General features: G+C 41.8%; 1 protein-coding gene across 1 annotated transcript in view; it reads left to right on the top strand.

Moving 5' to 3' along the window:
- The window catches only part of Tenm3 (teneurin transmembrane protein 3), a 436,338-nt gene that overhangs the window by 348,477 nt on the left and 61,899 nt on the right, over positions 1-25,962 (top strand). Inside the window, exons 12-16 of the mRNA XM_055593562.1 lie at positions 10,692-10,838; positions 19,632-19,848; positions 20,915-21,034; positions 21,606-21,867; positions 24,377-24,395. Of these exons, the coding sequence (XP_055449537.1) occupies positions 10,692-10,838; positions 19,632-19,848; positions 20,915-21,034; positions 21,606-21,867; positions 24,377-24,395 (765 nt within the window). The remainder of the gene's footprint in view (positions 1-10,691; positions 10,839-19,631; positions 19,849-20,914; positions 21,035-21,605; positions 21,868-24,376; positions 24,396-25,962) is intronic.

The following is a 25,962-nucleotide window of genomic DNA, read 5'->3' as shown; positions in this document are numbered from 1 at the left end:
AAGAAGAAGAAGAAGAAGAAGAAGAAGAAGAAGAAGAAGAAGAAGAAGAAGAAGAAGAAGAAGAAGAAGAAGAAGAAGAAGAAGAAGAAGAAGTTGTTACCTCATGGGTCCGGGCTTTTAATATAACCTATGAATAAGGTGAATTAGCCATGCCTAGTCTCTGTTGACTATATGCCGTGGGCTGGGAAATAATACGAACCAGTCGTCGTAGATTCGCTTGACTGTAAGGTGAAGCTATTAAGGTGTTTCTTCAGGAAACCACGCTTCAGAGAATTTCCTCTCTGGAGACCTTCTCTATGGGTGTGTGATTAGCGTACAAGAGACCCCTATTCCAAACCTATAAGAGCAGTTCCCGGGTTTGTGTGCCAAAGAGCTAGGCGAGGCTGCCTGGAAAACTGTTTGGGGTTGCTCATACGTGTTTGCGTAGAAATTATCTTTACGTAATAAACTAATAATTGTCATAAAAATATGAATCGTCACAGAAACAGAGGAGGTAACTGATGGCTCAGCAATAAAATGCCACGTGCTCATGGCTTTTTTTTTTTTTTTTTTCAGGGAAGTTTGGAAGATTTTTTTTTTTAGGAAGATTTGAACTATATCTTTTAACAAAACCTAGAGTTTGTCTAAATAAAAATAGCAATTACAAAACCAAAAGAAAAGTTTAAAGAACATCAGTTTATACTGGGAGGGATTTAAAGAGTTTGGAAACTATTTGTATGTATCACCTTGCAAAATTTCAGCTTATATCTAGTTTTTCTGTTACATGACATCATTAGGATAAATGCTTTGTACAGACATTGGCCTCAGGACAATTTACTTGTAGAAAATGGGTAGATTATATGTGTCGCTAGTATCTGCTCATGGGCGGAAAGGCATAAAAAGTTTGTATGTATATATCCATGTATACTTTGTCAGATACAGGAAAATGACATTCTTTGAAGGAGTTCTATATCTACTTCATTTTTATAAACAAGTTATGGTTTGTCTGGGGCTGAGTGAAAAATGACAGTTTGATCTTTTTAATTAATGTTTTCCTAGAAAAAAAAACTGGCATAAGAAAGACCCACTGTGACTCACTCACCTCATTAACATTCTATAAATTTTTCTTCTTTTTAATATTATTTATTTAGTGAGACAAGATTTCTTGTCACCTAGGATGGCCTCAAACTCTGTAAGTCACAAAATATGACTCTGAATTGCTACTTTTTTGGGGGAGGGAGTTGTTTGTTTTTTGTTTTGTTTTGTTTTTTTTTGGGGGGGGGGTAGGGTATTTTTTTCAAGACAACGGTTTCTCTATATAGCCTTGGTTGTCCTGGACTCGTTTTGTAGACCAGGCTGTCCTTGAACTCGCAGAGATCTGCCTGCCTCTGACTCCTGAGTGCTGGGATTAAAGGCGTGTGTCACCACCATCCAGTTCTGATTAGTGATCTTATCAGTTGCACAAGCACTGAGGTTCTTGTTTCAACATCTCAGATAACTAACTCTTCACATATAAATTTATAGCACGCATATGTGTGTTCTGGGGCTTGAACATGTGGCCTTACGTATGGTAAGCATGAGCTCTACCACTGAACTACCTCCCCAACCATCTGTACTATATCTTTGAAAATGTCCTGGGAATTGAACCCAGGGCCTTAAACATAGTTAACATATGCTGCCTGTGCCCTGTACAGAGCCACACCCTCAGCCCATATAACATTCTATTAACATTAATAGCAGTGTTCTCTGGCTAGTTTCATTCCCACATCAGAATACTAATATATACCTGTCCTTTTCCCCCTTGAATCTACAAAATCCAGAGCTGGGTTCTCCCGTATGTTGTTCATTAAGCTCAAGGACTGAGAACTGAGGGAAGACGTGTGTTGGTAACAAGTTTCTGCATATGGTCCAATGGAAGGAACTGTGCCATATGCAAAGACTATTACAAAGCTCGGTATGGCGTGTGCCAGACAATAGGCTTCTTTGGGGACAGGTTCTGCACATGCAGACATCAAATGTGCCAACGCCAGCATTCTGAGTGTCCCTCAGTTACCCCCATTGTAAATATACTCCTCAGTTGGGCATGTGATTCTAAACTGACGGAAATAGCAAACACTGTCCTACAGGAGACCCTGTAACTCAGAAGGGCTGGCACTTTCCCAGCAGTGCTGATCTTACAAAATGTGCTTGATCTCAGAGCATCGTTTTTCTGTGATCTTGATTATTCTAGCCTGGGTGGAATCAGGAAGTGTGTTCTTTCACTCCGTGGGAATGTCTTGTTGTAAGTCACATTCCAAACCAAAGGTTGGTCCTTTACCTGGATAGGCAATGTAAGGGGCTATATATTCATCCAGAAAATTTGTGCGCCAAATTTCCAAACTGACGTAAAAACAGTGGGGCTGGGGGACTACAATACCCAAACTGTCAAAGATATTTGAAGCAGGTCTTCGTAAGAGTACCAGCTTTACAGAGTAAATGTCTCGAGAAAGCACGCTGGTGCACATGAGCTTTTTTTTCTTTATATGACACCATCTCACACTTACTAGATGTTGAAATTCAAACTCTTTGGCTTTCCAGGATGGTGTAGGATATTTTAAATGCTTTTCCCCTATCTTAGAATAAAAATTCTGTGGGTTTTTTTTAAAGCATATTTTAATGTCCCTAAGTAAACTCTTAAGGATATAAAATTATTTTATGGTGTTTAAAATTATGTCAGTATCATAATCCTTTATGGTGTGGTAATCAGTAATAAAACAGTGCAGTGAGCGCCAATTAACGAACATCAACTCAATGGGTATGCAGCTTGCACGCTGATTTAAACGGTTGCTGATTGGAATAAATGGATTTAATATGTACTTATTTGCAGACTGTAGCTTCTCTGTCACCCTACTAGGACTGGTACATGAATAATCTAAGAGTGATACTTCCTTACAACTTTAATGAGATACTAATGTGAATCATTTTTTTTTTAAATCCATGCTATAGAAATTATGAAGCACGCAATACCAGATACAAAAATCTGCCCTCTACTCAAAGGACCTTGTAGTTATAGCCACCGTGAAGAATGGGTCCTTTATCTTATCATCGGACTGAATTATCCTCCTCTGAAGATAGGCCCCTAAGATTTGATTGTTGTAATTAAAGAGAGAAATATTTTCAGCCTTCTCCATCCTCTCTTATTTGCTTATGTCTGACTTAAACCTGAGCGTCAACTCAGCAGTCCCGTGAAAATACCATACTTTTTAATATGTTCTGACCAAGCACAGTCGCCAGCAGAAACAGTGGGAATCATTCCCAACCACAGACACCAGCAGCTATGCATACACAGACATTTTCTGTTTGTCCCTCGTGAGCTGCTTGATATACATGAAACCAACGCGCCGCCTTTGTTTTTTCTCCGTGTTTATGAGAATCGGTGTGAGGGTGAAAGATTTGGAATTAGTACCATTCCAGGTAGAGTCTCAGGCGTCCACGTTCTTCCCCAGAGAAGCCGTGTGCACTCTTTTGACCTTGTTTTTAAGGGAGCAGCCTTCTTTGGTTCTCCTGGCGCAGTGTTTATAGGTAGGCTGAACTGCTCTGCTCTTGGTGGTTTTTAACACTTGTCTTCATCCCTTTTGGTTGTATGTGTGTTTTTCACTTGCTTGCCTACCGGTCTTCCAGACTACAGGTTACAGCAGTTCTTATCAGAAAGCTGTGAGGTATCCTTATATACACTGAGGTGCTGCCGGGTTAGTTCTTCACGGTACCTGGCATGCAGTCCTCCTTCATCTTCAATGATGAACTAACGATTTCTACTTTGTCAGATGTTTTCATTCAAGTTAACCCCTTGACCAATCTCAGAACAGATGCCCAGGCTCAGCCTCACACAGGTTACACAGTCCTGGGTCCTCTGAGCTGAAAACATAACTAACTCACTTAGTCAAAATGGGAACGTTGGTGTTCACAGATTACATAACTGTGCTGTTTGCCAGCAGTTTCATCCTAGCCAAACTAATCCCCTGCCTTGTGCCTCTGTCTCTTTGTCCCTAAAGTGATAAAGATTACAGTGCTACCTCTTCACCCGTAGGAGGGTGAAAATGCATGAGCTAATGTATTGTAAATGCTTAGCATAGTTTTCACTTATAATTAACAGCCAGTAAATGGCAGTTACTGTTAACACCGCCGTGTGTGAGTAAGTGGATTAGGGTGAGGGTGAGGAACATATGGGTGATAGAGCAGGATTTGTAAACGGGGTAATTCCCAACAGATAGCTCCTTCATAGAACATACGAAAGCCTTCATAGCACATGCACCATAATCACTTTCTGTAACATGCTAAAACCATAAAGACCAGGCAACAAGAATACATTGATTATCCTAATCCTAGTGGGAACTATTTATACATTAAGTCATGTGCATCTATAACATTCGTTAAAGCTGTATATTTTCATGGCACCCCTTAGCTGAACTTGCAAAGTAATGCCATGCCTTCCTGCTCAGCATGCTAGGAAGTGAGTGTAACCTGTGAACAGGTTACGCTTCAAGGGCCCTGAGGGCTGAAGCCCTCTTAGTAAGCGGGAAGATAGGAGAGCGTCATTCTTGAGGTCCACCTCTGTGTGTCTTCCTCCAAACACAATGAGAAGGCTTACAAAGAGAATTCTTTTTTAAAAGGACAACGGGAGAAGTGTGCGCAGAGGCTACTGGACCAGAAAGCATATTGAAGGGTTATGTGATTAAAATAGTTCCAACGAGCCAAACCTTTCACACCCCACCATTTTGGAGTCATGGCTCACCCGTGTCAGTGTGTAGGCTAGAGACCCCTGGTGTGTAGACATGAAGCCTTCACGACTGCTTCATTTGCTGTGTCCCAGGGGCAACTGTGCATCTGGGTTATTTTGAAAGAGAGACAGTTAAGGCTGGGAGTTGGCCACAGCCTTTAAAAGGCATCTGCATCCTCCCATTTAAAGCAGACCGCATATGACAGTTAGTTAGTATTCACTGTCAGCATGGCTGGGCTTTGAGTCACTAGGAGGTTGAGGCATGCCCCTGCGTAGGACTGTGAGAGCCTTTCCAGAAAGGACTGAGGGAGGGATATCATTCCTGAATGGCACTAACGCGGACTGAAAACTTGAATCGATTAAAAAAAAGAAGAAGAAAAGACACAAGGTGGGAGTGTCAATTCCCCTTTATCTGCTTCCTGGCCACCCATGAGGTAAGCTCCTTCACACCTTCCCTGCCTTGTCGGACTAGCTCTGTCTGAAAGACAGAGCCGAGATGAATCATCCAGTCCTTTAAGTTGTTTCTGACTTGGCATTTTTGCCACAGCAATATAAAGCTGACTCAAACACTCACTCACTTCAGATTACTCAAAGAAGCCACATAGAAAGGCATCTAAAAGAAGATGGCACTGCCCACGGCTTTAGTCAAGGTATCATTAGGTCAAGAATGGTTGCACTGAACTTCCAACCCCTGTTCATCAGTGGTTACTACTGGGAAAAGAAATTATTTCTGAATCCCCAAGAGACGGCATCATGACAATGGCTCCTGGCTGTGTCTGGAGCCAGGCAGCCCCCATTGCTGGCTGTGTACCCTGTACTCAGTCGCTCATCTTTCTCTCCTCTCATCCATATTTGCTATCTCAGTTACACTTGCACCCAAAGCAGATGATGAAGATTAGCTAAATGAGTAACATAAAGTGCTTAACCTAATAGCATAAGCTAAGCCTTTTAATTACATTGAGGAAGCAAGCTGGGAGCAGGGCACCCCATGCTTGTTCTAAGGTCATTCTGAAGCTGCTCTAACCTTAAAGACCGACTTGGGTCGGGGGTAGAAATGTGGGAGCCGTTAACGTGCCTGCCAAGTACTCATAACCTACAAGGCGTTTGGAAGCAGAGCTCATAGAAGAATCTGGAATTATCTTGACCACTTGCATTTGCAGTGTGTGTAAGTTTTCAGAGCCCATCTGTCACCGCCTCTCTCTGGTGCAAAACCCAAAATAAGGTTTAAGAATCGTCACCCTACAAGAAGTGTGGAAATCCTCTCTCCCTGTCTTCTCCATGGAGCCTCTTGAAAGTTAAATGCTCTAAATGCCAAGGAAAGTATTTTGTGAATAAAACATAATAATAGTTTTTTAATAACTAGCACCCACCTATTCCAGGGGGAAAAAAAAGAACTTTAAAATCTAGTTGAACTAGTTGGTATTTTTTTTTAACTTTAAGTTAAAACACACCTTTAAAGTAATTTCTCTGCAACTTCATGTGCATCTCAGCAACTGTTGGGTGTATTAATTTTTAACTATACTGTATTTCTTTTATGATTATTATTCCTAATGGCTTCTTACAACATGCCTGCATTTTTCTGATTATTTCCTGTACTGGCTTCTGTAATGATGTTTTTATTGTTGCAATTATTTTAATAATCATTTTAACTTCATGTCTCCACATTTCCTTTCAACTTCATTATTTAGAATCATGATTTTGAGGCATTCATTACAAATTTCACTCTTTAAAATAAAAGATTGGTTATTATTTTGATTTTTCTTAGTTTTAGGCTATCAGTGATTCTTTATGATATTTAATATTTTCCTTATGATATGAAAATGATAAATCTTGGTATCTTCTACTCATTACAAATGTTTTTATAGCTGCTTTTTAGTTTTTCATGAATGCTATGTTAAATATGGCTAATAATTTAAATGTTGTGGTAATTATGATCTACTGTGTGTTTTCAAATGCATTTTCTAATTTCAGCTCCTCTTCTTGGTATCCCTCTGTCCCAGTGATAACCCTATCTTTACTGTAAATCAATCCATTGCTTTTCATAATGGACTCTGTTCAGAAAAAAAAAATTCTAGATCAGAATTTAACTGTGTTCTTTATTTTGATTGCATTAACTATAGCACATCTGATATAAAAACACATGATATACTCTCCAGCTGTAATCAGTGTAACTAATTTTTATAAACTAAGAATTCCCTTGGAAATAGTGCCCTGCCTGAATTGGAAACTCTAGGTTATTACTTTCATTATGATTATGTGCAGATCATCAAATGAGCTATTACAGAACTCTTGCAGATTACATAACACTTAAAAGGAATTATTAAAAATTAGTATCAGAGTCATGATGCAGTCATAGATTTCTCTTTTAATGCTTACGAGATGAATTATACTTACTAGGTTATGATTGCAGAGTAGGACCTAATGCCATTTCTTCTTTCACCTTAATTTCCCTTGTAATGTATTGTCAATTAGCCGTAAACGTTCTTATTTTTAAAGGCAATTCAGAAGCCTCTAATGGAATCCTGTGGCAAAGTGAAGAATCCTTTTATACACACAGTACAGATGTGTCAAAACCACTTATGAGTTTGTTTGCCCACATGACACAGCCAGCAGACCTGAGTGTCTCATGTGAAAGTTACAATTTAAATCATTCTGTTAAGAGTACCGCCGCCACTTGCATATGTCAGTAATGAAAAATAATCAACATAAGCATCTTTGAAAAGCAATTTTAGATCATTAAAGATGTATGAATTTTGACAAAGCAAGAAGATTTGAGGCTTATTAAGAATATATTAGGTCTCTACCATGAGTGAAGGGGGAGAGGTCCAGTAAAGATAAATGGAGCCAGGGCAGCTAAAGACACACAGTCTTTGTCCGGCTGGGCCCGTAAGCTTGGTGAGAGAAACAGAGCCTATTTCAAGATGGTCCTTGAGACAATGCCTTGGACCACTCCTGTTTCCTAATGGACTACGTATGCGGTGCAGCTTGTCCATCTGGCGCAGATCCAAAGGCTATTGGAGACTCCTACAGGGCTTCATACGCCCTTTCCAAGTAGAACGGATATATATTTGTCCGACGAGTCTTAATTTCTTTCTTTTCCTTCTTGCCTGTTTATTAATTGTGAAACTTTGATCACTGTAGATCTCAGAGCAGTACATTTCCAAAATTCTTTAGCCAGAAAGACCCGATTCCACTGATTCTACTTAAGCTGTCCGTGCAGGGAGGTGTTAGCATTCCCTGCTAACTGACCTTTAAAGTGCTGCGTGGTTCCTGTCCTCACGACCACACTGACTAAAATTGACCGCAGGTCATTTATAGAAGGTTCCGAGTACCTCTCTGTCATGTAATGTGAGTCCTATGTCAGCTGCAGCTGCGCGATTTGCATGTGAATTCTGAAAGTTTCCTTGTCCCATGTGACACTTCTGAAATGTCTGTCTGTTCTCTTTTTCCTTTTTAACTTCCCAAGCTCACTATTTGGATAAGATAGTTAAAGGTACTGTATATCTACTCTTTGTTGACTTATCTGCATAGATAACTGTAGAGCTCTGTATCAGATCGTGCTAGGCGGAACAGCAGACTTTCTCATGCATATTATTTTGTAAATTGTAACTTGGGCTTACAGTACGGGAAATGCTTCAGATTTGAAGTCTCGAGACTTAACTTGTCTGTGTCTCATTTTTATAATTTTGGGTTCTCACAGATTTCATTCCTATGTAAAACAATAGTTTTCACTAAAACCAAAACTGAAGATTGCAGTACATTTGCTGTTTTGTTTTGTTTTTATTTTATTTTGCTTCAAAATCTTCCTTGTTAGTAACTCAACCAATGAGCTTTAAATTATTAACTAAAGAATCATAAATACTCTTATCACCTAATGAGAATTGTCACTCTAAAGAACATTCTGACTAACACATATTGAGAAGGAGCAAGTTCTTACTTATCTGCAGACGGAAATTTCTTTGGCTTTTTCTAAATGTGCCATAATCTGCACTTTGTTATTCTTTAAAACTACAAAATCTCCTGCATGCTGTTGCATCAGAACTGATAACGTTGCTCAGCAAAAAAAAGAGAGAAAGAAAAAAAAGAAAAACAAACAAACAAACAAAAACAGCAGAGTCTCCCGTCTTCAGTTACCGTAGAAATAGGTGGAACAGTGTTGTACGCAGAGCCAACCCCTCCCCCCTCCTCCTCAGAGTACCTATTTTCTTTTCCTTGTTTGTGCTTTCCATTAGAATATGAAAATATTCATGGCAATATCCAGGCTTTCCCATCAGAACTCCATGTGCAAGCAGTGACGGCTGCACATTGGCAGTGGGGCTGTTGAGCACCTCTCTTTCAATAAAAGCCACAAAAGAACACACCCGTGAGGAAAACCTACCTTTTATGTATTGACTAGTCCACAGACACAGACGGTAACTGTCTGAAAACAAAGCAAGCAGCAAAGTTAACCTCATCCTGGCCTGATGCTACCCATAAGTATAATTTTGTCAGAAGACAGCCTTCTTCCTGTAACTGGAAGAGCTTAAGAGACAGAACAACGTCTCTTTGAGATATTTCTTTCTCAAGTTCCACACTGGAGACCCAACACATGAACAGTCACTTTAATACACTTAAAACATGTTACAGCATGCTGCTCCCTTAGATCTTAAGGCCAACACAAGTAGGGCGTTCTCCCCCAATTGCTGGAGCGAGTATTTCGTTACGTGTATTTTACACCAAATGACTAATAATTAGCCAAAGAGGCTTGATTACTCGCCAGACCGTTGCCAGAGTTGAGAGCATTTAATCCTTGCTTCTGTCAGCGTCATGTCACACTCATAAACAGGGACTTCAGATTCCACCTGAGTGCCATCCTTCATAAGTGGATCATGTTGGCTGCATGCCAGATGTCATCAGTAGGCAGTGACAAAATTTGGTTTTTTTTGGGGAAAAAAAATTATGTTAGACTGAAACAACTATCGATTTTGGATATATTAAATTAATTGTTTCCCAAATTTTCCCTTCTTGCCCATAAAAGCAGACAAGATAGGATATAAAGGTAACAGCATAAAAGCCTTAGGGAGATTGTCACACAATATCACTCCTCGCTATCTGTCTTGAAGCACGTCACTACCGTGTTTTTGTTCAGTCTATCAATGTTTTATTGTGGTCCTTATGGTATTTCATTTTGTCCGTCCTAAGTAATCAAATATGCACAGCTATTACATTTAGTTGGAAATCCTGTTGGTCCTGTCCCATCCGTATGCAGCCTGAATCCTAATGTTTGTTAGAATAGATGCTAAAGCTGCTTCACTATTTCCTGGGCTTTGCTTATTCTGTGAAAAGGAATGTACTCTTGGCATAAAGTATAATCATTAATACTGACCTATACTTTGTGCAATTATTTAATACACTGTAATTTCACATGAATATTCGGCAACTCTGAGGCCAGATAAAATTAATGTTCTCTTTTTAACATCATTCATAAACTCATGTCCATGCTCATGCTCTTGGATTTAAGGGAATTTTTTTTTTAAAGCAACAAGGTGCTTTAAAAAGAAGCTTCTAACAATGTTTGCAACAGATTAAAAATTGGAACAAGGGGTTCTGAAATTAATTCCCTGAGATGCTTTTCCAAACCATGTATTATACCTTGGTGCTTTGTGAAAAGGGGGCGGGGGGGGGGGGGGGAGATGTCGAGTTAATTTTGTCTGGCCTGAAGCTATTTAGTGGATTGTTGCTTATATTTCTGTCCTACCACAGGTAAGTGGTGTCTCAAGGGTCAGGCCAATCAAAGATGCCACTTGGATAAGAATTAGATTCCTTGGATAGCGTTGCTGTCTCGATCCATGTGCAATTACAGTCTTTGTGCTGTTTATAAAGGCCTGTCCCCACTAAGTGTCCTGTATCTGTTTCCTTGAGGTGCAAACTCTTTCAATCCTCCAATCACTGGTGTCTTCCTTCCTTGTCTTGACAGAGGGTTGCCCCGGCTTGTGCAACAGCAATGGGAGATGCACCCTGGACCAAAACGGCTGGCACTGTGTTTGCCAGCCAGGGTGGAGAGGAGCGGGCTGTGATGTAGCCATGGAGACTCTCTGTACAGACAGCAAGGACAATGAAGGAGGTAAGGAAGGCTGAAACTGAAAACAGAGTGTGCTAGAGCCTAGGTTCCTAAGTTACGGTGACTGCAGAGCTATCTGTTGAAAAGAACAGATCCCCGTAGCTTACACTGATTGAAAACGTATGAGAGCTGACGGATTGATGGCACGCCCTGATTTTCCTGAAATGAAAGCCTGATGATTGTCTTTCATGGAGAAGGCAAGGTAAACTGAGCTCCTGTGTGATGTCCCTTGTTCTCCATTTCTTGTTCCAATTCCCGGGTGACTACCCTGCTCAACAGTGGTATTTAGGGCACTGCACGCTGGGAGTGCCACAGAAGTATTTTAATAACTAAACAAGCCAGAAGATGCCAGGCATGTTTTTTCAGGCTCTTCTGTTGAAAACCAGTGGGGGGGGGGGGGGGGCTGCAACGGGGCATCTTCCCCTTGAAGCTGGATTCCACTGTCTTTTTATCCTTAACTTTACACCCCTCCGGGGGTGGGGGTGGGGGGGAGGATTGCGACGTTCCACCCAATTTAAGCCTTCGGCAAGGAATAATTATTTCCCCTTCATGCCATTGTGTTTTAATTTCAGAGACAAGAATGTGGGAGTTGGTGATGGAATAGTTGTCCCTGACAGCTGTTTCATTTTGACCAACCATTAGGAGTGTATTTGGAGGTCGGTGGAGTTTGCTCTCTGGGTCCGAGGTCACCTCCTGAGCCCTCCGCTCCTGCTCTTCTGGGAGGCGGTCATCCTGGACAGCAGTGCCAGCTTTGGGGTGCAGACCGTAGAGGCAGGCAGATCTCCACACCACTGTGTAGTAACGACATGGCCCTTCCACCCGATCTGTAACTCAGATCTCTGCAATCGCTTCACCTACAAAACAGGAATAAACAGTTCTGAAGGTTTTAAGTGGGGAAAAAAAAAAAGTATACAGGTTGCTCAGCACGTTGAAGCCGTTGTTGCTCTTTGGTTTTCTTTCTTTTGTTTCTGGAGTGCTTATCTTGACTAGGCATAGAAGCTTGTCAAAAGACAGGTAGAAAAAGGACTAACTCACTCCTCGTCTCCAGTGACTTGGCCGGCAGCCCTCTGCAGTCGCATGACCCTCCGCCACAGGCGGCTTGTAAACTTTGTCTTTGTAAACTTTGACTGTCTTCCTGGTGTTATTTCCCTTGGCTATCAAGACAAGCCAGGAACCCTATATAAAAGCCTCCTTTCCCTCCCCTGCTCCTAATTGATTGCAGCGGTCTCTTAAACCCTCACAGCTTTCCCAGCTAATAATACCTTGTTGCCCAAACTCCTCTAGATCACGTGCTTAACAGAAATGGCAGCATTAATCCTCTCTGAGACATAGTCCAGATGGCAACCTAACTCCTTGCTTTCCCCCAAAGACCACCAACCCCATTGTCTCTGGTGCCAGGGGAGGAGAGTGACTCTTTCTCCTTGATTGTGCATTTCAGATTTTTGTCTTCTACAAGGAGATTACTTTGAGGAGGTCCTACTGGCTCTCAGAGGGATGCAAACTGCAGGGCCAAGTCTGTAGAGACAAGGCAGAGTAATTTAGGGGCTAATCAACTCTTTGGTATTATCATCAGCCAAGGAGGTTTTTCCTTTTCCTCAAAAATTTATCAACTGTGAATTGGCCTCATTCCCCTTTGTTTATTCTTATTAGCATGAAACTCTGCTATCTCTAGGCCTCTCTCTCTCTCTGAGGGGAAATCTGAGCTGATAGAACACCTCCTGTGAATTCTCTACTTATCTCACATAATTTGCATGGCTGTCCCTAACCTAATTTTGTTGTTCTTCAAAAGTGGAATTTCAGGGCTGGCTTCATCATACCCTGAGGTGGTAACCAGGGTGCCTGGTAGCCCAAGCTAGACAGTTCTTTGCTGTATACACATGCTAGTGCCCTGGAGACACAGTATCTTTCATACCAAAAACCAAATCAAGGTACATGATCTATCTATTCAAGATAGTATGACAGAAGAACAGTAGATCAAAAGGCTTACAATTAGGGCAATACCAGAAATCCTAAGACACATGGAGAGTGGAACACTGCAGAGCCATAGTCTAAGTTGATGTCACAGTGTTGAATTATCCGCCATGCCTTGAAGTCACTTAATCTAGCCAATTAGCTAAAGAAAAGGAGAGGGACGGGTGAAGAGGTTGATTTGGCCCTAGTCAGAAATTGAACAAAGTTTCTCTCTCTCTCTCTCTCTCTCTCTCTCTCTCTCTCTCTCTTCCTCCCTCCTTCCCTCCCTCGCCCTCTCTAGGCGTGTGTGTGTGTGTGTGTGTGTGTGTGTGTGTGTGTGTGTGCACGCGCTCTTGTCTAGTTCGAACACAGTCTTTGTAAAAGACAGGGGAAGTGGCTTACCATTCCCAAAGTAAAAAAGATAGATAAAAGGTGATAATGTGGTCAAAGTATGTGATAGACTTATATTAAAATGTCTTTATGGAATCCATCACAGTGTATAATGAATGTACATCAATAAGAAATAAATAAATGTTTAGAATTTAAAAAACTGCATATAGGGAAATAGCTAAATGTCTTTTTCAGCCAGGGTTTTTCTTCTACTCCACACTATTTTTCTTTCCCCTCTGTGACAGGCCCCTGTCTGATTATAAAGAACCTTGAAATCCTGATCTCCCTAAGAAGGTACCACTCCTTGCCTTCTTGGGTCTTTCCTTCCCTGTTGTCTTTGAGACGTAGTTGAACAAGAGCTTCAAAAAAAAAAAAAAAAAAAAGAGACCACTAATAGAATAGATGGAGCCATGCGTCCTTAGTCACTCTTGATACTGTGCATTCATAGGAAGTAAACCAGCGGCCATGTCTTTTTAAGGTTCAAACAGCTGCCCTGTGCTCTGGGTGGCTGTGGCTTTTTGAAGCTAAGGGTAGTTTTCCTCATTGATAAGGTTCCTGACAAAGATCTCCACTCTATGGAATCAATGTCGATCCCCTTCTCAGAAGCAACCTCCAGATTTCAGAGAGAGGCAACTGAAGCAAGTTTAAAAATACGAGCTAAGTAAATAAAATGGTGGGTAATAGCATTGGTGAGAGAGGGAGAGGGGTTAAAAGCAAGCAGAATCATCAAAGATTGGTAAGTACTTCCTCCCAGAGACTCCTAGTATTATCAGAACGTGGAAGGGCACTCAAAATCTGTAGGCATTGCAGTATCGTGGTAGCATATTGACTTGGGAAAAAATGATTATTGGTTTGGAAGACAGTGGATTCCTACTTTAGGTTAGTGATTTGGTTACCATGAACTTTTTTGCTATTCACATGGATGTCCTGATTAATTTGACTGAGAGAACACTGTTAGTAATTGGGGGTTTTGTTGGTTTTACTTTTCTCTGGGCACATCAAAATGTGTGGTGAATTTGTGTGTGTGGTTTTACTTATCCGCTGACTCTGCAATGTATGGCGTCTTTCAACATGTGGACATCTTCTCAACTAATGTGAAATAATGTTTTATGAAATTTAGCTTTTCATTCACAAACTCTAGCTGTGGCTTTTGAACAAGAGCTTTGTAAGAGTATACATAGATTTACATAGTGTCATAGTTTCTTCCAATTTCTTTTATAATTCTATAACCATAGAATTGGAATCTTAATATCCAGTTGATGAGGAGAACTTTTAAGTAACTATTGGAATGAAAAACATACAAGAACTCAAGGGATAGGTAGTGTCTGGGGGTGGGAAAGAATGATAAAGGTAAACCAGAGAGCCCTTCTGAGGGTCATTTCTACCTATTTAGATAAAGTTCTTGCCTGCGAAGTCAAGGACCTAACTTTGGTCTCTAGAGCAAAACAACTTAGGTTTTAAAGCCAGGTGTGGTAGTACATGCATATAGGAGTCAGACACAGGTAGTCCCTGAAGCCCATTCATTGGCCAAACAACTTTATCTACTCGGTCAGCCAATGAACACTCACATACTCTCTCTCTCTCTCTCTCACACACACACACACACACACACATACACACAATAATAAATATAATTTTTTCACAAAGAAAAAGTAATGTGGGTAGATTGGTTGGTACCTACGTTGACATTAGAAACACAGGGGAAGGATCCAATCTGGAGAGGAAGGGAAAGATGTGATTGAGACTTGATAAATGAGTGAGACATGTTTGGCTTTAGATGCCTGTATTCTGTGCAGTTGGAAATATCTAGAAGGCAGGCTCTTTCATAGGTCAAAAAAAGTCCACACTGGAGTCAGCAGCATGGAAATCATAGGAATGTGAACCTGAAGACACAAATCCAGCAGCCGGTTCCCGTAGACCAAGGATGTCCTGAAAGTCAGGTCTCATTCAGCAGTGTAGAAGGGAGGCCCCCACGTGCTACCAAGTTTTTACAGGAAATAGTCATGAACTGTGCACCACACGCTGATAAAAATCTCACAGCCACAAAACGGCCTCGGGATCTGGACCATGTAGGGAAGGGTGGTAGACAGCAATTATCTTTACGGAAAAGAGAAAGTTTATAGCTTTTTTTTTTTCCCTGTCAGTGGATAAAAATTATGAAAACAACTTAAAAGTCCATGCTTCTAAGAAAAAAAGGAGAGTTTTGGGGAAAAAGAACAAAGCCAGTATCAAAGGTAATCTAGGAAAAGCTTGCAGTCGGAGTTTTTATAATTTGAACAAAGGTGTACTGATTGAATATGTCAAAAAAAAATATAGCAAGCATGATTGAAAATGTTCTAAAAATAGGACAGAGTAGAAGCCTGGAAGGAAGACCCGAGGTTGGTCATTGTGGCCACAGGCTGGTATTTGTAAATGAACTTTTATTGAAACTCAGTAGTTGCATTCATCCATCTATCTATTGTCAAAGCTCTTCTGCAGAGACTGTGCCATAGTTGCATGACTCACAAAATACCTAAAATACCTACTATTTGGCAATCTATAAAATAAGCTAACTAACCACTCTTAAAGACCAATGGAAGTGCCTCAAGAAAGACAAGAAAATAGGGAACAGAAGATAACTAAAGCAATAATGTTAAGAATCGAGTGGAGGAAAGCACAAATTATCTATCTACTTTATATCATATGGCCATTTACTTTGCAGCCTAACGTGAAGAAGGGCTCTTGGACTGATACTCAAAGAGCTTTGAAATTTTCTGAATTTTAGTGGATTTTATGATTAATGCTATTAGCTACGGCTTTATTGCAGAGCAGATGTGAGCCAGCCTAACATTCTCGGGCCTGCCATGGAGTGCCAGTGATGTTGAGAAGCTATTCCGTGGAGACAATTTTGCAACACTATACATTTGGGCAAGTGGGTAATCAACTTAGTTGTACCAGATAGGCCTCTCCGCTATGAGTGCAGGCAACGAATGAAAAATGTCTTCTCAAGTTATAGGAAGTCAGATTCATAACCATCCGTCACTTGCTTGGGCAAGTTACTGATAAACTCTGCAGAAAAAAAAAATAACAAACACTGTGTCCCTGCATCTTGCCTGTTGAAAATGAGATTCTTTCTCTGATGGATGTTAGCAGAGAGGCTTGTAAAAATGCATTTCCAACTGATTAGTTCAGAAGGTGTCAATCTCGTGCAGTTTTATGACCTGCAGACTACACGCCAGATGTACATTTGCTTTTTATAAACTAACAAAGATGAATGACTAAATCTGAGAGTTCCTCTTTGGCAGCTGTACCATATATTGCCTAAGGGAAGACACTGTGGGAGAACTGAGATGGGGGAGTAGTTAACTCTTAATTTACCAGATTAATGGAGATAAAATATAATATTTGAAATTACTTTTCCTTCTGAAGGTGTGGTTGGGGGATACAGGACTATAAAATAGCAGTGTTTAATTACTCTTTCACTCACAAGTAGTTATGCCCTAAATCTGCTCACAAAGAGTACCTAAATGGCATAGATCATAGAGCATATACTAAATGGTCACCATAAAAACTCTACATATAATAATAAATCACCATTAAGTGGATAAAGTAGGTTTTAAGGAGTTTTTAAGCCAAAATTGATATTGAAGCAATAGGCCAATCATCTACTGCTTGAGAGAACTTAAGTCTTGAAATCTATGCTTCTATTTCAAGAGAGATGGAGGGGGGGAAAAATCCTATCTCTTACATTATTATTATAATATATCCTTGTGAAGAATGAGGTCTCAGCATGGCCTCATCTTTCTTCCACTAGAAATATCAAGAAATATTTAGACATTTTTCATCTTTATGGCTTTTTCAGTAGGAAAGAAATATTTTGATGAATTTATATGAAATTTCAAAGCTCAGTATCATTTGATTATCTTAGCACATGGTTTTAGATTTTTGTAAAATAAATATGCATGCTGCTTCAAATAATCAACAACCCATGACCTCAGGAATATATAACATCTACATAAAAATGGCAGCTATAAGGAAAAAATATGTAATATATCTCATCAAAAACTCAGACCCATTCATTGCTATGTGGATAGCAATTATCACAAACATTTAAAATACTTAGGTAAAAAGAGACCAACATCATAAATATAAGGCAAGTACCCCAAACTGAACTCATTTCCCCCAACTTCAAGGGAAATAATGAAGAGAATTTAGTTGGTATCTGTGGATATGCTCAGTTTCTTCCAGTTTTGAGGCTTTAAGAAAAATCCAACCCACATAGACTTAAAAGTATAAAGAAATGACTTAGCTTCTAGAACTGAGACCCTACAGAGGCCACTGTGTGTATGACCTGTTGGTTTGTGCCCAAGCTTCTTCTGGGATGGACTGAGCTCCAGATAGGTCCCGTGATGGCAGAAAGATGTTTGCAGCAATCCTTGCTTCACAGGTGGGCACCAGGGACAGAGAGGCAGAGAGCCTCCAAGTCGTCCCTGAGAGTCATCCTGACACATTAGGTCCCCTGAAATTTCTGAACCACAGTGAAGGGAGTGCGTGTGTGCATGCGCATTATCTGAGAGCTGGAGGAGCCAAATACTGGAGTGAAAATCAGAGGAAGGGGCAGGAATAACGGGGATCAACGCCATGCCAGCAGAATTCTCCTTCGAGTAGACAGTGACTCAAGGTCCGGCCCCGTCCATCTCTTGCTTCTGACCTTTCCTGTGCTGCTGTCCTGGACCTCCTCCTGGACTAGAAATTTAATCTGTATCTTTTGTAAAATAATTTAGCGCATTTTATTTACATGGCGCGTGAGAACAGTCTGAGTGTGCTCCAGCAGGCGTGTGAAGGTCAGAGGAAACACCCCATGAGTTAATTCTCTCTGTGCACCATGTGGGCGCTGGGGAACACCCTCAGGTCATGCAGGAACATGCCAGGCACGTTCATCCACAGGCCATCTTCTGAGCTCATCAGCAGAGTTCCTTCCGTCTGGCTCAGTTTGCCATCACATTATGAAAGGGCCAGCTACTTACGGTATAAAAGCCAACCAATGATTAGATTAGTTATTAAAAAATGAAAGTAGTTTTTTTTAAACTTATATAAATAAAACATAGACTTCATCTAAATGTTTTCATCTTGAGTTTTCCATAAGGTCACCGAACGGCCTGCTATGTTAAGTGGAAAGTAGCTTGAAACTGTCTTGTCGGTTAGCCAAGAATGTTTGGTATATCTTCACACTATTTTTTGTTAATCTATTCTAAGAGATACGGTTACTGAGTGGGTCCAGTTTTATGCATTCAGCTGGTGAATAAACAATGGGCTTAAAGGGCAGTGTCATGGAAGTGACTGACAGCCACTGACATGTCCCGTGATTGGTGATGTGCCTCACACCGAGTGTATTCGTGCCTCACTTCATGGTGGAGATGCCTTCTGAGAGCTGCATCACCAGACTGTCTGCCCAACTGTACAGCTGTCTTAAATGTCTTACAGAAACCTAGGCATATAAGGCAGTCGCCTGCCCTGGTCTCCTAAGCCAAAAGAGAGACGGTGATCCTGAAACATGATGTCATAACATCTGTTGTCATAACATGTCACACCATCTAAAGTAGCCTTTTCATTACACAGGCGAGTGACGTCCTAGAGTAAATAATAAACTAGCAACATGATCATCTATTATCACTATTCAATATTATGGGCTTGGTGTCGCGCTACTCGCGGCCCAACTTTCTAAAACTGACAACGCACTGGGTCAGCATGCACTGTCAGCATGTTCTGGGTCTTTGGAGACCCCTGACTAGCATGCCATTCCTTGTTAAAGGAACATGTATGGGGACGGGGCACATAACTGTGAGCCAACAAATGCTCCTTTGTAACATCCTTGGAGAAGACATTGGTGGCCGCATCCATGCTCCCTTACGTCACAACTGTCACAGGTCCATGTTGCAAATCATAGGTCCATCGGCTGATTTTTTTTCTATAAACTCCATTGTCGTGACTACTACACATTTGCCGTGCTTTTCTTTCTTTCTTTTTTTTTTCTTAATGACTGCGTTTTTAGGAGAGCAAAGTAGAAGGCCAGTTTGAGGAATGCCTTACTCCCCGATGGAGAGTAATTTCTCCACGTGCTTACTATGGGAACTCCTAGCGCAGTCTTCCAAACTATAGACGGCTTCAGTCATTGTGTTGTCAGCTAGTCCTGATTCCTTCCTGCTGAGAAGGTGTTCTGATGAGTAAGGCATATTCCTCACTCAGAGGGAACGACTTTCAACCGTCCTCAATCTAGACCTTCACTTTCTGTCAAAGCAGATGCGAGTATTAGATCTGTATTTCATCTGGCTTCAGAAAGGACGCCTCAGAGAGCTCGCCGTCGGATGCGCACTGGCAAATCAGTCGCCATTAAACAAACCCACCAGTAGGCACAAGTCACTGCACACTGCAGCTTAAGGACCCCGGTCTTTAAGTTGTCTGCTGCTCTCTCCGCAGACGGACTCGCTGACTGCATGGATCCTGATTGCTGCCTCCAGAGTTCCTGCCAAAATCAGCCCTACTGCCGGGGCTTGCCTGATCCTCAGGATATCATTAGCCAAAGTCTACAGACACCATCTCAGCAAGCTGCCAAGTCCTTCTATGATCGAATCAGCTTCCTGATTGGATCGGATAGCACCCACGTGCTCCCTGGAGAAAGTCCGTTCAATAAGAGGTTAATGCCTGCTTTCCTTATATAGACTCTGGAGAACAGTTCTGAACACTTTCTTTGAAATGTTGATGAGTGTGTGTTTGAGAAAATTGCTTATATATATATATATATTTTTTTTTTTCTTTTTGGGAAATTCTTCATCAGACTTCACATTTCAAGCATTTTTGACACAGTTTATATATGTTGCCAATTCCAGTGCCTGAGACGTAACAGGACATCCTGTTAAGGAGTCAATAAATCTTCATTTAACCAGTTGATTTTCCAAGCGCAGTTGGAAACATTTCAGAAGGCACGATGAAAAGACCCCAAAAGGCAAAACAGAAGTGCACTTTTTTTTTCCTCTTTTAGCTGAGCTCACTAAATAATATAAATTATGAATTAATGTAATGGAGCCGCTAACGGCATGGCAGTGGGATTGCCGTGACATAAGCTGCCTGACTGCTGTACAGAGCAGTAATGACCCGAAAATCAACCAGTAACTGAAAGCAGGTGTCTTGAGTCTCCCCGAGCACAAGAAGATGATTTACACAGAACTCCTGGGTCTGTAGTCATTGCAGAGCATTAAGGCACGGCACCGAGAGCCAGCAGCGGCTTAGAAGTTGTCACACACATTTCTTATTGCCCCCTTAAATCTTGTACTTCGTGGTCCCAGCAGACTTCACAGACTGCCCCCAGAATTAACTGGCAAGTATACTTTTCTGCAACCATGTCATACATATGATATATGAAAAAAAAAAGGCATCATGGATAAATTTTAAAATTCCTCTCTTAAATTGTTAGTCTTGGTATTGCTCTCCCTACCCCCCAACCCCCCCCCCCCAAAAAAAAAAAACAGATTGCAACAAATTAAAACTCAGGGTAAACACCGGGCATTTAGACAAGTAAATTACACTAAATTTAAAGGCACATTGTCTTGGGGGGATTTTTTTTTGTCTCTCCTTTTTTGTGAATAGCGCTTGATTAGTTTATGATGGTAATAGTTTACCTTTAGCCTGAATTATCTATAAATCGTGATGATGTTGGCCAGAGAGGACAGATACTCATTCAAACTCTTGTGCTTTTCCCACAGCCTCGCGTCCGTCATTAGAGGCCAAGTGCTGACTGCTGATGGGACCCCGCTCATTGGTGTCAATGTCTCATTTTTACATTACTCAGAATATGGATATACTATTACCCGCCAGGATGGAATGTGAGTCGGTCGCTTCACCGTGTCTCTGTTTGAAATACTTTCAGCCTAAGCCCGAGCGTTTGCCCATCACCCATCATCTTTTATTGTCTTTTTTTTAATAGAAAAGCAACAGCTCCTAGAATCTTAAAAACCTAGGATGGTGCAACAGGCAGAGACTACAAGTCACGTCCTCACACGCTACAGGAGTTTATTCCATGTTTCTGAGGCGTGATATAATATTGTGGTTCTGTTGGGGAATGTATTTTTTCTCCGAAGACTCATGGTGAAATATTTATTGGTGATGTTTTCTTAGTGTCTTTAACTTGAATTCAGATAGTTCCAAAGGACAGATGGGAAACAATTAGGGAAATGCTAGTCGATCAGTTGGTGGACAGAAGAGGGGTGTGTGAGTGCCGGCTGTGTAATTCCATTTGGGCATAGATTTGGAGATGTTTCATATGAAAATTAGGGAGGGAGATTCTTTTCTTTAGGAGTCCTCTTGACTTGAGGAGAGCGTTGGTGCGGTGGCGGCTCTCCCTAGGACAGCCGTTGTGCGGTGGCGCCTCACTAAGCGCGTGTGGTCTGTCCTTAGGTTTGACCTGGTGGCCAACGGTGGCGCCTCTCTGACCTTGGTGTTTGAGCGTTCCCCGTTCCTCACTCAGTATCACACGGTGTGGATCCCGTGGAATGTCTTTTACGTGATGGACACCCTGGTCATGAAGAAAGAAGAGAACGACATTCCCAGCTGTGACCTCAGCGGGTTTGTGAGACCAAGTCCTATCATCGTGTCGTCGCCTTTGTCCACCTTCTTCAGATCGTCCCCGGAAGACAGCCCCATCATCCCCGAGACACAGGTACGGCCTAACAGTCGGCAGGATCCCCACTCGGGAACATTTCCAGTCTTGGGTTGCAAAGAACACTTGTAAAGATTTGCGGGAGTCGATGCTACTTCTGTAATGTGTGGTATGTGTGCTCGAGTGGAAAAGTGTCCTAGAAAAGGTGACTTTTGACAGGAAACATTACCTTTCTACAGGTGTTCTCTACGGAACTTAGTTACTGTGCTTTAAACTCAAATAATTTCATATCTTAATGTCCTAATCTCCACGGGAAAAAAATATCTGTTTAAAGAAATGGTCATATTAAATATCCATTTATTTATTGAGATATCTAGATTGTGTTTAGAGAGAACTTCCAGATCTTAAAGGGAGGACCTGAAGTACAATAGCATGACCCTCATGCTAAAATGCAAAGAAAGCAAAACTTTGTGGTTCAAAGCCAGGCCGGGGATGTGGGCCAGTAATTTCAGCCATTCAGGGGCCCAGAGTGGGAACACTGCAGGTTCAGAGCTTTCACAGACTGCAGAAGTGATTCAAAGCTATCTTTGGGCAGCCGAGTGAGAGCCTGTCTCAAACTAAAAAGCGTGCAAGGCTGGAGAGATGGCTCAGCTGCTCACAGCGCTGGCTCCACTCCCTGAGGAGCAGAGCGCAGTTTCCAGCACCCATGTCAAGCGGATCACTGCCACCTGTGACGCCATCTCCGGGGAATCCATCGCCACCCCTAGCCTCCCAAGGCAGCTTCACACATAGGTTAAATACTCACACAGACACATACACAAAAAGTTAAAAATGAAAACCTTACAATACAACCAAAAAGTAGTAATGGAGGGCTGAGGGCATCATTATTAAAAGGCTCTCGGGCTAATACTGTGCAGAAATGACCCTAGGAGGATTTGAACTTCCAAGTAAACGTTGAGCCGACGCTCTGAGAACTTCACTGTGACCTTGTCCCATTTGATACTTCCTCTTCCAGGCCTACCGTGTACCTGGGAACTTCTTAGTTGTAAGACAGCCTGACTCCATAGCAGTATGTGCCAAGAAACTGACAGATTTCTAGTGAAATCTACCCCCAGCAGTGTGTTTCAAGTAGGCAAAAGCCCATGAATGTGTGTAGTGTTTCTGGTATTTGTTCACACAGTAGGTAAACATTTAGTAAAAACAAAAAAAATCTGCTGAGCACCTATGATGTACCAAGCACTCAACAAGGATTAAGAGCCGACTAAGACTCACCAGTAATTATAGATGTAGCAGATATTTGAGTGAACAGTGGGACATTCAAGAGAGAGGCAAAACCCTGGGTAAACCGGAATCGTCATTGCTGACGGGGGTTGGCTTTAGTGAGGGATGAAGTAGGAAGGGAGGAGAGCAGAGTTCTTGTGGAGAAAATGAATAGCAGCGACATAATGGTCAACAGACGTGCATAGAAATTGGCCGGGTAGCTCAGAGGGTAAAGCTGATGACCTGCGTCTGATCCTCAGCACCCACAAGGGTAGAAGGAGAGAACCATCTCCCTCCGACTATCCCCTGACCAACATTCACACCCACCCCACCCATACACAAGACAAACGGATAAACCTAACACAAAAAATACTCAAGACAGGAAAATAATTGACATGGAGGAGGAAAGAGCCAGAAGAAAATCCTGGGGGAGTTGGGGGAGGGAGGAGTAGGGAGTAGGACATTGAACTCTTAGGCGGTTTGGAAGCACAGATCTGGCTAACTCAAGTCACAAAAGACATAACTGACAGGAGACAGAAATAAGGAACAGACTCCTGCTTCCTTTCTTTGCACGTCTGTCTGGCCACAGCTCAGGTAGCAAATGTGCTTAGCTATAGGAAAAGGGTAGAAATCATGGCAAGGGAACAGAACAGAGAGAGACAGGAAGTCAAGGGGCAGTGCGTAGCTTCCGAGTGTTTAAAAGGGTCAGGAGCGGGGCTAACAAATTTTGCAGCCACCACAAACAGGCTTAAGGGTATATTTTTCCCATTTTGGCAGTAATAAAATATAACATGGTCAGGTTAAATTACATAGGAGAAATGCACGCCTTAATGAACTAAATTACAGATATTTGTTCCGTGGAAGTAGGTTAATGATGACACAGACAATAATGGGTTATTAAAATTAAGAATAACATGATATTTTGAAATAGAGTAGCAACTCCTAGCAGGTCACAGGAAGTGGTTATTAATTAACTCCCTTGCAAGTCGAAAGACTATCAAACGTATGGAAAATTATTTTTGAAAGTAAATTAAGAGGAAATGTATTTTCCAGGCCGCTCAGGGGCCACAGACGTCTGTTTTCCAAACTAATGCCTTGGCTTTTCATCCTACCTTGGTAGAATGAGTTCCCTTCAGACTGTCCACTCTTCATCCTGTCCACTCATAAACGTTCCGTTGGCAATCAGTGTCATGGTTTTTTTGGATATGGGGGTGTGCTTAAGAAGTTTCTGAATGGATAGGGTAGAAGACTAAAAATTTAAAATAAACCAGAAAGGTTCGGTGTGTTCGTAAACTGTTTTCCTTACAAGGACTCGGGGGCTGGATCCGGTGAGCCTATTTAGGGAGGAGCCCTAAACTGCAGTGTTCGAGGCCTGCCTTCGTCCTCTGTCACCTTGCGTCTTCGTGGCAGCTGCCTCACGGAGCAGAGTGGTTGTGCTGACTTCCAGTTAAGCACACGGAGAGGGGTGTGTGGAGTGACACATACTAGCGTTTAGGAGAGCGGGCTGATTCGTGGTGGCGGGAGCGGCTGGCCTCAGACACAGGTTGTTTATTTGTTTCTTAGAATTGCATACGTGAGTGCTCTGCGCCCATCATTTCCGCCCCTCCTCCTTCCCTTCCAGTTCCTCCTCCTATGCCCCAACTCCAGGCAAAATCCGTGACCTCTTCTTTAATTTTTGTGACCCATATCCAGGCACGTGTGTGTATATGAAGAAGCCGAATTGGTGTGTCTGGCATGGTTCCTAGGCATCTGTGTCTATGGCTTGCTACTTGGAATTGGGTAACTAATCGGGGGTAGGGACCTCTTTCCTGAAAGGATTGGCTCCCCCCACCCCCCCCCCCCCCCCCGCTCACAGCCCCCTTAATTTCCCTGTAGCTCTTCAACCAGAGTTTGGACCTTGTGAACTTTACCATGACCATGTCGGTTGGTGATATCATTTTTCAAGTCTTGTTTAAGCAGCTCCTTTGCTGAGACGCCATGGGCGCAGTTCCCCTGACATGTGTTAAAGCTCCCTGGTTCTCTGGCTCGTACAATTGTTCCTCTCCACCCCATGTGATGTTCCCCAAGCCTTTCGTGGATTCTTTCTCTTTGGGCATACCATGGCCGGTTGTCCTTTGAATTTTAACCAGTTGTGGAGTCCTGTAATGTATCCATCTGCTGAAGAAGCACATTCAGTGATGAGGTAGTAAGAGACAGGTCCTTAACAAAGGTAGCCTTGCCCGTCACAGTATACATGGTAAGCCTATAAGGTTCTACTGTTAGTCACAAAACTAATAATATTTGTAGAAAGTATCTCTTTATAAAAATCTTTGAAATTTTTTTATATACTATGCAAATGTGTTTCAGAATGGTTAGGTGATATTTAGGTATATGGTACTTTTTTTATCCCCCATAAATTTGTTACCATCCATTGAGCAATTCACATTGATGGATAAACATAGGGTTACAAAATATATTTTAATGTAGACTAGAAGTAGCCTTACGTGGATAAAAGTAGCTTTTACAGTCAGAAATCAGAAGTATGTTTTATTTTATACATGTATGTTAGTTACTCTCTGGGGAAATAATACACGCACCTTTAAAACATTACGTCATTTACCATGTTATCAGAACTCAGCGGTTTTGTAGTTCAGTATGTGATTATGAGAATGTGCTGTTGTTGTATTACCTCTCAGCGTGTATCTGGAATCGACCACCCTTTAATCCAGATGACTCTGCCCTCCTGGCTGTCATTCCTCTATCTCTAACAGTGACCTAGGTAGGCTAATGAGGCCATGCGCGTAGGTCTATCCTGTAAGGGACCAGCTAATGGTACATCCCTGTTCTGAGCTAACGCTTGTACTGATGTCAAGTGACTGGAATAGAAGATGCCATTAGTGAGACTCTACCTCAACC

The sequence above is a fragment of the Psammomys obesus genome, unplaced genomic scaffold (genome assembly GCF_907164565.1).
Source record: "Psammomys obesus unplaced genomic scaffold, mPsaObe1.curated_primary_1811, whole genome shotgun sequence".
In the NCBI taxonomy this organism is placed as follows: Eukaryota; Metazoa; Chordata; class Mammalia; order Rodentia; family Muridae; genus Psammomys; species Psammomys obesus.
Note: the sequence above shows the minus strand (reverse complement) of the source record. Positions and strands in the feature narration are given on the sequence as shown.